At 38.7% G+C, this 12871-nt stretch overlaps 1 protein-coding gene across 1 annotated transcript in view; it reads right to left on the bottom strand.

Moving 5' to 3' along the window:
• The window catches only part of LOC138759017 (uncharacterized), a 93460-nt gene that overhangs the window by 55821 nt on the left and 24768 nt on the right, over nucleotides 1-12871 (bottom strand). Inside the window, exons 4-6 of the mRNA XM_069928819.1 lie at nucleotides 10071-10175; nucleotides 7035-7115; nucleotides 316-452 (exon numbers count right to left, since the gene is read on the bottom strand). Coding sequence (XP_069784920.1) covers nucleotides 316-452; nucleotides 7035-7115; nucleotides 10071-10175 — 323 coding nt within the window. The remainder of the gene's footprint in view (nucleotides 1-315; nucleotides 453-7034; nucleotides 7116-10070; nucleotides 10176-12871) is intronic.

Below are 12871 nucleotides of genomic sequence, written 5' to 3' on the forward strand. Positions count from 1 at the left end.
TATTCCAATCAATCCATGGTCCACATGTGAACTTTAAGAATTTTAACTATTTTGCTTTCCTTTTTAAAGAATATATCTAATTTTTTCTCAATTATGTTCATGTATTAGCAATAATCATTAAGATTCTACAAACAAAATATTGAGATTATTGTCAAAAGATTCTCCCCTTTATAATGTACACCAACAACTTAAAAGAAAAAAAAAGTACTTACAGGACTAGTAGTTTGTTAGAATAAAAGGTGTTTCTTAGCATTGAAAATTGTAATCCTGAAATATAACTACATTTATGAGTACATTGCTATATTGTCTCCTTACCAAATAATTTGTCCTGTGTTTAAGTCCAAAGATATGCGTCAAAGTACAATGAAGACGTAATTTACAGTGGCACAGCTTACAGAAATATAATGGTTCCATTTTTCCTTCATAATGGAATTCAGTCAAAAAATCTAGTCCTGAAATAGAAGTATTTAAAGACTTTTACTATGATGACAGAACTAAAAGTCTACAGAATTGTTAACTAATTGCGCCAACACTAACGCCTGTAATCTACAGGTCTGGTGGCTTTCAGAGTTCTTTAATTTTAATTTATGTACAATTTTTCACTCTCATTATGAGTGTATCCCTAAATTTGCATAAGGGTCTCCAAATAATTATGAACTAGAATTTAGATATGACATGAATTAGGAGAAATGGAGAAAAGTGCAGCTCACAAGGTGGTAATTTGGCTCAGCAAGTCAGCACAGCCTTTTATCTTCAGATATTTATTGAATTCCCTGTCAAATTTGAGAACTGTCAAAGTTGTACCCACCATTCTCTCACCCTCTGAATAAGTTTCCACCACCTTTTCAGCTTCTGTCCATTTCCACCTCTTAGCTTGTGAGTTCATTTCCACTACATTCTTTGCTAGTGATTCTGTTTCAACCACAAACAATGGTTTCTAAATTCTAATTAGGCATTACATTAAAAATAATTCATGCCGGAGGAGGAGTCATGTGATGGAGTAGTGGCCGGACGGTAAACTCCAGCCCTCTCCAGAAAAGTCGGGAAAAACAAAGGAAAACACAAAGGCACAGAAATAAAAGTTACAGAAAAGTGAGTATAAAGGTGGAAAGAAGATGGCGACAAAAAAAGAAAAATCGAAAGCAACGGTAAGAAGAGAGGAAGAGAAGACAAAGGAAGAAAAAGGTGAAGGCCTTACCTGTCCAAAGAGGCCCGCTGCGGAGAGAGAAACCCGCTCCCTCAGGTCGGTAAATAATGGACTACAAAAATGGCTCGCTGAGCCGAGTAAAAGTGCGCAACCGCGCATGAAAAAAAACACACCGACGGGAGGGGGGACCAGCTGGGGAGTCGATCTCCACAGCCGGCAACGACAGCTGCAGAACACCTGCAGCAAGAAGAGACCACAGAAGACAATAGAAACAAGAAAGAAGAGGAGGAAAGGGCACCAAAGAAACAACAGATGGTCAACCCAGAGGAAGAAGAAGAGGAAGAGTACAGTGAAATAGAAGAAGAAAAGAAAGGCAAGGTAAAGGATATACTTGCTCTTATTAAAGGATACATGGAGTCATTTAAAGAATGGCAAACACAGGAATTTAAGGATTTAAGAAAAAGAATAAACAACACAGAAGAGAAAATAAATAAAATGGAGATGACCTTAACAGAAATGGGAAAGAAAATGGACAAGATGGAAGAGCGGGCAGTAGCAGCAGAAATGGAGGTAGAAGACTTAAAAAAGAAATTGGAGAAATCTAATAAAAAAACTAAAGAGACACAAGAACTACTAGCTCAAAAAATAGATACAATGGAAAACCATAACAGAAGAAATAACATAAAGATAGTGGGCCTTAAGGAAGATGAAGAAGGCAAGAATATGAGGGAGTTTATAAAAGAGTGGATCCCTAAGACCCTAGGATGTCCAGAACTACAGCAAGAAATGGAAATAGAAAGGGCACATAGAGTATTGGCCTCTAAACCACAACCACAACAAAAACCAAGATCTATTGTAGTAAAATTCCTAAGATATACTACAAGAGAAAAGGTACTGGAGAAGACAATGGAAAAAGTAAGAGAGGGCAACAAACCACTGGAGTATAAAGGGCAAAAAATCTTCATTTATCCAGATATAAGTTTTGAACTCCTAAAGAAGAGAAAAGAGTTCAATACAGCAAAGGCGATTTTATGGAAGAAAGGGTATAAATTTATACTAAAGCATCCAGCTGTATTGAAAATATTTATTCCAGGACAACAAAACAGACTATTCTCGGATCCAGAAGAAGCACGAAAATTTGCAGAACAATTACAAAAATAGACTGAGGGAGGAAGACGGGTAATGAGAGTTAAAATGATCACGATTGATATGTATGTGGGTGAAGACAAAAATAGTCTGAGGGATGAAGACGGGTAATGAGTGTAAAAATGATCACGATTGATATGTATGCGGGTAAAGAGGTATAAGAGTGAATAGAGACAATGAGCATACATGAATGTATCTGTACTTAGAGGAAAATATATAGTATAGACAAGAATTAATAAGGGAAGGTAATGGAATAGAGAGAATAAGGAGGGAATTAAAAGAGTGACCTTTGTGACATATGAAAAGTGAAATCTTTTCTGGGGGAGGCGGGGTGGGGGGAAATAGCGGTCACTGCAAAATCAGTTGACGCTTGCGAGTGGATTCGCAAATCCAAATGTCCGACAAGGGATAAAGGACAACTCAGGAGGTGAAGGGGAGATTGGGGATAAATAAGATAGAAATAGGAGAATAAGGAAAATGTTGGATGTTGTAGGAATGTTGTCTTATAAAGAGTTGAAAATAAGAAAACAGAAATAGAAAAGGAGGAAAGGTAATGATGGAAAAACGGAAAGAGAAGATAAACAAAATATAAAAGGGCTACGCTGAACTATATGTCTTTAAATATTAATGGAATACATAACCAAATTAAAAGGAAGAAACTACTAAATTTAAATGAATAAATGTATTCCATTAGAAAAAATAACAGATAGGTTAAGAAATAATATTGAAATATTCGAACAAGTATAGGAGCCTTACATTAAATACAATAGCGAAAACCTACCGGGGACAAACATTACCTAAGTTGATGGAAGGAGAAGGAAAGAAAAGAATGGACTCAGTAGAAGTTCTGGTGTAATTTTGTTGAATGACAACATTGTCTGACTGGCTTAATGCAACCTAGATTGTATACCTAAAATGGATGAGAGGGGGGGGTGGGGGGGTGGTTTGGGAGGAAAGGTGGGGGGGAGAAAAAGTCACTGTATATGTGTGAAAAAGAAATAGTGTATATCATGGCTAATGTGATTTATGGTGTGAAAAATAAAAAAATTAAAAAAAAAAAAAAATTTCATGCCTCTTCAACTTTAACCTGCCCTTTCTGGCTATCAAACTAGCCTTAATGAATAGATTCACTTTATTTAATTGTTTTGGATACTGTTGGGGGGGGGGTCAATGGGAGAGGGGATGATCTACAAGGAACAAGTCACCGTAGTCATGTCTCTGGCACAGAATCTGTAACTTCAGCTCAGAAGGGAAAGGAGGGGGAGGGGAAAGAGGAGAGTGATAGTAATTGTGAGTTCACTAATTAGGCGAACAGATAGGAGGGTTTTTGAACAAGATTAAGGCTCTTGGATGGTATGTTGCTTTCCAGGTGTCAGGGTCAGTAATGTCTGATCGAGTCCACATCATTCTCAAACAGGAGGATGAAGAGTCGGATGTCATGGTCATGTTGACACCAATGACACAGATAGGGTAAGGGTGTGGTCCTGAAGAGGAAATATGAGGAGTTAGGAAAAATGAAAAGCAGAATCTCAAGGGAGGTAATCTCGGGATTGCTGCCTATGCCACGCACCACTGAGGGTAGGAATATTAAATTGTGGCGGATGAATACATGGCTGAAGAGTTGGTACAGGGGACAAAGGTTCAGATTTTTGGATCATTGGATTCTCTTTTGGAGAAGGTCTGAGTTGTACTAAAAGGACGGTGTGCACTTGAGCTGGAGAGGGACAGAGAGGTTTGCTAGAGTTGTTGGGGACTGTTTAAACTAGTTTGACAGGAGGATGGGAACAAGAATGTGAGTGCAAAAATTACAGCAAAAGGTGAAAAGAATGATGCAATGTTTTGCAAGTTTGTGAGGAAAGACAGATGTGGAAGGAAGCATAAATGTCATCAACTCGAGGTTTTGAAATGTGCCTATTTCAATGCAAGGAGATAAATTGAGAGCATGGATCAGCATGTGGAATTACAATATTGTAGCTATTAGCGATTTGGATGACAGAAGGATAAGAATAAAAGCAAACAAAACTGAAAAGTGTTTAATTGGGGAAAAGCTTATTTAGATGGGATGAGGCTGGAACTAGGGAGAGTAAATTGGGAAAAGATGTTTACATGGGAAAGCACAGAAGTAATGTGGAAGATGTTTAGGGACCACTTGCGCCAAGTTCAGGATAAGTTTGTCCCATTGAGACAGGGAGAAGTTGATAAGAAAATTGAACTGTTGTTGACAAAACTGATGAGGCATCTAGTTAAGAAGAAGAAGGAAGCATACATTAGATTTAGGAAGCAGGAAACATGAAGGGTCCCATGAGAATGACCTGGGAGCCAGGAAGGAACTTAAAAAGGGCGAAGGAGAGCTTAAGGCAGGAATGAGAAGCCCTTGGCAAGAGGGATAAAGGATAACCCCCAAGGAATTCTATGCATAGTTGAAGAACAGAAAGATGATGAGAATGAAGGTGGGGCCGCTTAAAGATAAAGGAGGCAACGTGTACCTGGAGGTTGGGGAAGTCCTAAATTAATACTTTGCTTCAGTATTCACCAGAGAAAAATACATAGAACAAGCTTGTGTGCTAGATGATGTTAAGATTAGGGAAGTGTTTGATCTTCTTAAAAACATTGTTTGATAAGTCCCTGGGGCCAGACACGATATTCTCCAGGTTGCTGTGGGAAAGGAGGGAAGAGATAGCTGGGTCATTGGCTATGATCTGAGTCCTCCTTGACTACAGGATTAGAGAATGGCAAAATATGGTCCCCTTGTTTAAAAAAGGTAATAGGGAGAATCCTGGGAATTATACACCGGTGAGTCTTATGCCAGTGATGTGTAAACTACTGGACACTTTCTTAATTTATAAACATTTGGAGAAGTACAGTCTACTCAGGGATAGTCAGCATGACCTTTTGAGGGGAAGGTTGTGCCTCACAACCCATTTGAGGTTTTTGAGGAAGTAACAAAAGAAATTGATGAAGTAGAGCAGTAGAAGTGGTTTGTATGGATTTTAGTAAGACAATTTGACAAGGACCCCCATGAAAGACTCATTCAGAGTCATGAGGCATGTGATCCATGGAACGATGGCTGTGTAAATTAAAAACTGGCTTGTATGTATAAAACAGAGAGTAGGAGTGGGCCGAAAGTAATCTGCCAGGAGGTCAATGACTGGTGGAGTTCCACAGGGATCTGTCCTGGGACCCTTGTTCTTTGTCATTTTTATAAATGAAGTGGAAGGAAGGGTAAGTAAGTTTGCAGATGATATGACGGTTGGATGAGTTGTGGATTGTGCTGAAGGTTATCGTAGGTTACGAAAGGATATAGACAGGATGCATAGGTGGACAGAAATGTGGCAGATGGAGTTCAGTCCAGGTAAGTGTGAGGTGATGTATTTTGGAAGGATAAAACAGAAGGCTGAGAACAGGGTTAATGGTTGGATACTTAACAGAGTGGAGGAACAGAGGAAATTTTGGGGTCCAAATCTCTAAAGGTTGCCATGCAGGTTGATAGGATAGTTAAGAAGGCCCATGGGATGCTGACCTTCATTAATTAAGAGTCAAAGGTCATGATGCAACTCTATAAATCTCTGGTGAGACCACCTTGATGGAGGGCTCAAGCCCGAAACGTCATTTATGTAATTTTATCTATGCTACATAAAGGACACTATTTGACCTGCTGAGTTTCTCCAGCATTGTCTTTTTACTTTAACCAGACTGTCCACAGACTTTTGTGTTTTACTTTCCCTCCAAAGTTAGAATATTGTGCTCAGTTCAGGTCACCTCATTGCAGGAAGAATGTGGAAGCTATAAAGAGGGTGCAGAGATATGTTAGGAGGTTGACTGGATTAGAAAATAAATCTTATGAGGCAAGGTTAGCAGAGTTAGGACTTTTCTTTTTGGAACGAAGAAGGATGAGAGGAGACTTAATAGAAGTCTACAAGATAAGGCAGACAACCAGCACCTTTTTTCCCCACGTCAAACATCAGAGGACATCTGCATAAAGTGAAGGGAGGAAAATGTAGGGGAGATATAAGGATTATTTTTTTTTTAAAACACAGAGTTGTGGGTGCCTGAAATCACTTTCCAGGGATGGTGATGGAGGCTGAAATATTCAGAGACTCTTATGCAAGCACATGGATGAAAGAAAAATAGAGGGTTACAAAGTAGGAAGGGTTTAGTTTTTTTTTGGACGGTATATATAGTCAGCAAATCATCGAGGGCTGAAGGGCCTGTACTGCATTATAATGTTCTATGTTCTAAACCAGTGGTTCTCAACTATTTTCTTTCCACTCACATACCACTTTAAGTATTCCCTATCCCATAGCTGCTCTGTGATTAGAAAGAGATTGCTTAAGGTGATATGTGGGTGGAAAGAAAAAGTTTGAAAACCACTGTTTTAATCGTACCTAATTGACTTGTTATGTACATGGTTTCATAACTCCAAAGGAAATGGGCCAATGACAATTTTTCTCAAGCAAAAATATTTCAGTAACAACTGGGTCTCGAGCAGTGATTCGCAACCTTCCCTTCCCACTCACAAAACCACCTTAAGCAATCCCTTACTAATCACGGAGCACCAATGGCATAGGGATTACTTAAAGTGGTATGTGAGTGGAAAGAAAAGGTTGAGAAGCACTGTTCTAAACACTTTGTGATTTGAGTTTTCAGGTTTTTTTGAATAAGCATATTTTAATAAAGTACATCCAAGCAACACTGAGAAAATTGCATAGAAATTATATAATAAAATTATAAGAAAACTTACCTATTATTGCCTCCTGAAAATTGGATTTTTTAATGTAATTTTCCAGAATGTTTGATCCTATTGAACTGAACCTATTACCTGCTGTAGATGATATAAAAAAAAATGAAATTAGACAAAATAGAATGATTCCTCGTACGTCCTTTCTCTCAACTTTTCCATCCTCTCCTGGCAGGAGTGGATTCATCCCAGGAGCATTAATGCCAAGCAATGCCAACATATAACTCTCTTAATAGCCAGCCTTCATATCTAAGGATTCAGCTTGTCTTCTGATGTTTATTTTTCAAGGATCAATTGCAGAGACACATTTTCCAAAGAGATGGGAGGCTGAGACCCATTACTTTCTTCTCACTGCAGAGTAGAAATGTACTATTTATGAACTCTGTATCAACATGTCAACTTTCCTTGGATCAAACTTTGACTTATTACTATTAATTTAATGTAACCCCCTTCTAATTCTAAGCGCACGTGTATGTAATATGTGTTAAAGTTCAGAAAAGTTCTTTGATTCACAGTCCAATCTCTCTTCTCACTCCTCCAAATTTACCGGTATCAGGCAATTCTTAAACTGTGCAAATAATTTAACATTTATGAATTTTCACCAAGCTCTGGTGCTTAAAGGTAATTGGTTACCACTCAGGAAGGTTCTTGTTGGTTTCAGAGAGAGATTTGTTGCTCTTTGGACACACACAAACTGATTCCCTCCAATCAGCCACTTCAGTATCTTGCCGAAGAAACTTGCCCCATCAGGGTTTTCCAAATTATAACCTTGTCTTCTGCGAGTCACAGAGTTCCTTTTGTTTCCCTTATTTCAGCTGAAACACTCTAGCCAGCCATTTCCTCTTGTATGGACCACAAGAGTTTTCAAGGTTTTTCAGAACTCACAATCCATCTTCAAAATGGGATTTCAACAAGCTGCCAGCTTGCCATGACTGCAGAAACCAGTTTTCCCCTCTCTCTTAGAGAAAGTTTGTTTGGTCTCCTCTCTCTCTCTCTCTCTCTCTCTCTCTGCTTGCAAAACCACATGACCTTCTTAGAACAGCAAACTGCAACCAGATTGTGACACCAGACCCAAACATGAGTTTGTTCATCTATTACTTTCAAAACAATAATCCGTTACTCCACACCATGTCCACCCTAACCCCAACACCTACTTGAGCTCCAGTTCTTCTATTTGCACCTCCTTATGAAAACTTCTAGCAAAGCAGTTTTCATTGGCCCTACAAAGGCACTGGGCCTGAATGTCTGGTTTGACCAAAGCTCTTGAATTTTAAATGAGATCTGTTTTGTGTAGTATTTGTGCTTGTTTGTGACCTACATACCCCCACAATCTATCTCCTCCAAAAACATATCTATACATAATATAAAATATAATATAATCCATCACAGTTTAAAAATTCTACATTCTGAAATGAGGAAACACTATGGCAGTTAAACAAGGAAGTTTAACTGATTTTGTGACTATAATTTAATACACAAAGAAACTCAGTAAATACTGTAGTGTTTGTAGGAAGCAAAGATTAACTAACGTTTTTGGCCTGAGCCCTTCGTCAAGGTATGAACAAAAAGATGGCAGGTGCCTGAATAAAATGGCAGTGGGAGAAGCATAGGCCAACAGACAAGATATCGATGGAAGGAAAGAAGAAAAATAATCTGAGAGGTGATGGGGGAGGAGAAGGGAATGGGTAGCTAGAGGAATGGAGACAGAAGGGATTTTTAATGTACAAAAGTCGTGTTATCGCCTGCTCACATTTAATAAAAAGGCAAATTTATCTTTTATACAAAGTATGGAAAAGGCAGATTGCGCAGTCCTTTTACGCAGGGAGATTCCTGAGCTCCCTTCTGAAGGTGAAGGAGGCAGGGCATGTAGTGCAGTAGCGCTGCCTACCACTGTGACGTGGAACATATGCACTGGGAGTGAAAGCGCCCTACACACAACAATGGCGACTGAGGAGCAGGTACAAGAGTTTGTGAAGATCTGTTCAAGCAGTCTTAGAACTCAGGCAGATCTTCTGCACATCATAATCTCCTTTGTTGCAGATGAGTGCTTTAAAATTCACGCTCTTGCGTCGCGGGCTGACAACGTCATCACCCCTCTCCCTTTCATCTTTTTACACAGGAGGTGGAGCATCTTCACCTCTGACACTACCACCCTTGGCAGAGGGAACCTGGATCACATTGGACCAACCAATCCACCTTTGGATATTTTATGCAGGCAAGTGGAGCATCTTAAAGGCAGAGGAAACCAGTCTTTACAATTCGCTAAATTTCACTATTAAAGGGCCGAGAGGGATAGGGAAAGAGCGACAGGGAAGAGGCCTATAATGCCATCTGGTCAGAGAGTGCCCAGACATAATACACTGGAGAAACTCAGCAGGTCACACTGCATCCATAGGAAGCAAAGATAAACAACCAATGTTATGGGTGTGAGCCATTCGTCAAGATTTGAGCAGAAGGAAAATCCATACCCCTTCTTCCCTCCTCCCCCTAACCCTTTATTCAGACACCTGCCTGCTTTCTATTCAAACCTTGAAGGGCTCAGGCCTAAACTGTTGGTTAGACGGAGGCTCTAGTTTCCTCCCACCATTCAAAACATTCTAGTGGGGGTGTTGGTTAATTGGGTGTAAATTTGGCAGCAAAGACTTGTGGGCCAAAATGGCCTGTTACCGTGCTGTATGCATAAATATATATTTTTAAATTATAAAATCATTGCTTCCACTGGACGCTGCATGACCAGCTGACTTTCTCCAGCACTTACGTGTTTTTAACATTATGGCATTTCAGGTTGAGGTTTTCCAAACAAATGTCTGCCAACAAGACAAACAGAGTAGCATTTACAAATGTTAAACAATGAAGAGAAATTGGATTTATCAATTTACAAACTGGCAATCCTTGAAGAAGGGCTAATGCCCAAAATGTTGGGTATATATCTTTACCTCCTATGGATGCTGCAAGACCTGCTGAGTTCCTCCAGTATTTTCTCCACTACTGATAAGAAATATGCACATATACACATACATACAGTGATGAACAGCATACCTAGTTTAGCCTTGTTTATCTTCATTGTACTGAGATCATCTTCCATAGTCCTTGACTTCATAGGATCAAAACATTCATCTTTAGAAGTTCCTTCAGCTTTATTGACTAAAATTCAAAATTTATACATCATTAGATTTACTACAGATCATGCAAACTTATAAGCATTGCTGAGATAAATGAAACTATGTGATATTGCACTTTCTGAATAACAAAATGTACATTTTGAAAATCTAATAAAATACAGTACAACTCCAATTATCCGAAATCGGATTCTCCAAACTCCTCATTTATCCAGAATTTTATTAAAATTTCAGACAAATGAGGATATCTGAAACAAGTCAGAAATCCTCATTTATCCAAAATTTTTTTCAGAGCCAAACTGACCTCACAGGTTGGAAAAAAAAATTCTCTCGACATGAAATTAGAATGACAATCATCCTCGTTTCAGGTAACTCCCTCCCCTCTCTCATTCCATTTCTTCTTTACCTTCCCCTATTGGCTTTTCTTTCCAACTCTCCCTCTCAAACTGAGTGCCACTGTCTCCCAGCCACAAGCAGTCAGAAGAATCTCTTGTCCTGAAGTCATTAAGGAGAGCAGCCTCCTGGCAGCAGCAAGGTCATTGGGCTCCCAGCAGGAGTGGGGCCTCGTGGGGAGGTGTCAGTGATCAGCGGCGGCCAGCAATATTTTGGTGAGAATTAAACATTTTATTTTAATGCTCAAAAAAGCCTTCCCTTGTTGTTTATTGTTGTTTAAACACTGTTACAAGTGGTTTGCTGTTGTTTCTGGGCTGTTTTACAAAAATGACCAGTTCTCCAAAAAAAACATTTATCCGGATAATCGGATTCCTGAGGGACACCACTAATCACGGGCTTCCAGTCAAAGAGGCAATCCTCTATAATCACTTCCTCGCTTCTCCCACAAAATCAATGTCTAATAAAAGGTTAAATCCAATTTACTACCTCATCCAGAATAATGAGCATCTGAATCTTCTTGACCAACCTCCCATGCTGGGCCTTGTCAAAGACTTGATTAAAGTTCATTAAACATCAACATCCTTTCCTTTATCAAGGCAAACTCTCCTTTAAAAAATCTGTTAGATTGGTTGGAATTGACCTATCATGCACAAACCATTCCTAAACAGTCTCTGAGTATCCAAATATATAGCTGGTCTCTTAGAATATCTTCTAGTAATTTACCCATTACTGATGACATGCTCACCATCCCATAATTTCCCAGATTATCCCTGGAGTCTTTATTAAACAATGGAACATTAGCTATCCTTCAATACTCTGGCACGTCATCCTTATCCAGATAGTTTTAAGTACTTAAGTTTTAAGCCTCTGCTAGGCTCCCTGCAGTTTCTGCACTAGCTTCCCTCAAAATGCGAGGGAATATCTAGACAGGTCCTCAGAATTTATCCACCCTCATGACTCCTCCTCTGTAATCAGTATAGGCTCCATGACCTCTCTGCTATTTTGCCTCATTTCTTTAGATTCTAAATTTAATTTTTTTAATTTGATGTATTAAATTTAGATAAACAGCATGGTAACAGGCCTTTTCAGCTCACAAGCCATGTGCCCAAAACCGGAGACCCCGTGGAAAACCCATGCAGACACAGGGAAAACACACAAACACCTTACAGGCAACAAAGGATTTGAACCCTGGACCCAATCGCTGGCGCTGAATTCCTTTCCTTAATTCTTCCACCTTCCTCTTACATCTTGGTACTCTCTTTAAAGCCTACATCTCATGGAAATACTTCTTTCTGTCTAGCCTGCGAGTCACTGAATAAACAAAGTGAGTTACGGGGGGAGATGTATTAAGATTGCTGCACATACTTGTTGTATATGTAATTCAAAGCGTTCAACAGGAAAAAGTTAAGACTACATTAATATAATTTCACTTTTACTCCTCCCACCCCACCATTTGCATACATACTCCATTATCGTGAATCATAAGTTACAGACAAAACAATGTACCAGGAAGACAATATACAATACATTAGACATTTTTGCCCAATATCTTTAACCAGAGGTTATTTTACTGTTCCATCCACAATGGTACCCAGTTCACTAATATTATTCTTGAAATGTTCCATAACTATTGTTAAATTTTGAAAATTTTATGTTTTCATGGGCAATTACACCCAATTGATCCACACCTTTGGTATATTTTGAACAGTGGAAGGAAACCAGAGCACCTGGAGAAAACCACGCAGACACAGGGAGAACGTATAAACTCCTTACAGACAGTACTAGATTCGAAATCCAGTTACTCATGCTGTAACAGCATTGTGCTAACCGTGCTGCCCAGATATTGAATAATTTATAATTTTCATTGAATATCTTTATGTAACAGATTCAAAAAAACATACTCAGGTACTTGATTCCACAGTGTCCAACGTTTCCATAAACAATTACACTGGAATCGTTATTTTACACTAATTGCTTTGAAAATAAATACGAAATTGAAAACAATAGAACTTTAATCTTCAAAAAAGGATCATTTATTTTATTTTCATTGTTCCCAGGAATTTGTAGAATTGTTATTATGAGAACAATTTCCCTCAATTTATTTTAACACATATGAAAGGACAATTGCACACCTTCTATGCACTTATTCCTGCAATGTTTCCTTTTAAATATTAGCTTCAATCAATATATGCATGTGTCTTCTCTGGTGTATGCCACTGTGCTTAGCAGGAAGAATAAGAGTTATATTAAACTTGAGCATTTTGAATATATTCATACAGAAGTACTATTAAACCAATGTCATTGCAATTATCATGTAAAGGACTCTAG

This window comes from Narcine bancroftii, chromosome 1 (assembly GCF_036971445.1).
Source record: "Narcine bancroftii isolate sNarBan1 chromosome 1, sNarBan1.hap1, whole genome shotgun sequence".
NCBI classification, from domain to species: domain Eukaryota; kingdom Metazoa; phylum Chordata; class Chondrichthyes; order Torpediniformes; family Narcinidae; genus Narcine; species Narcine bancroftii.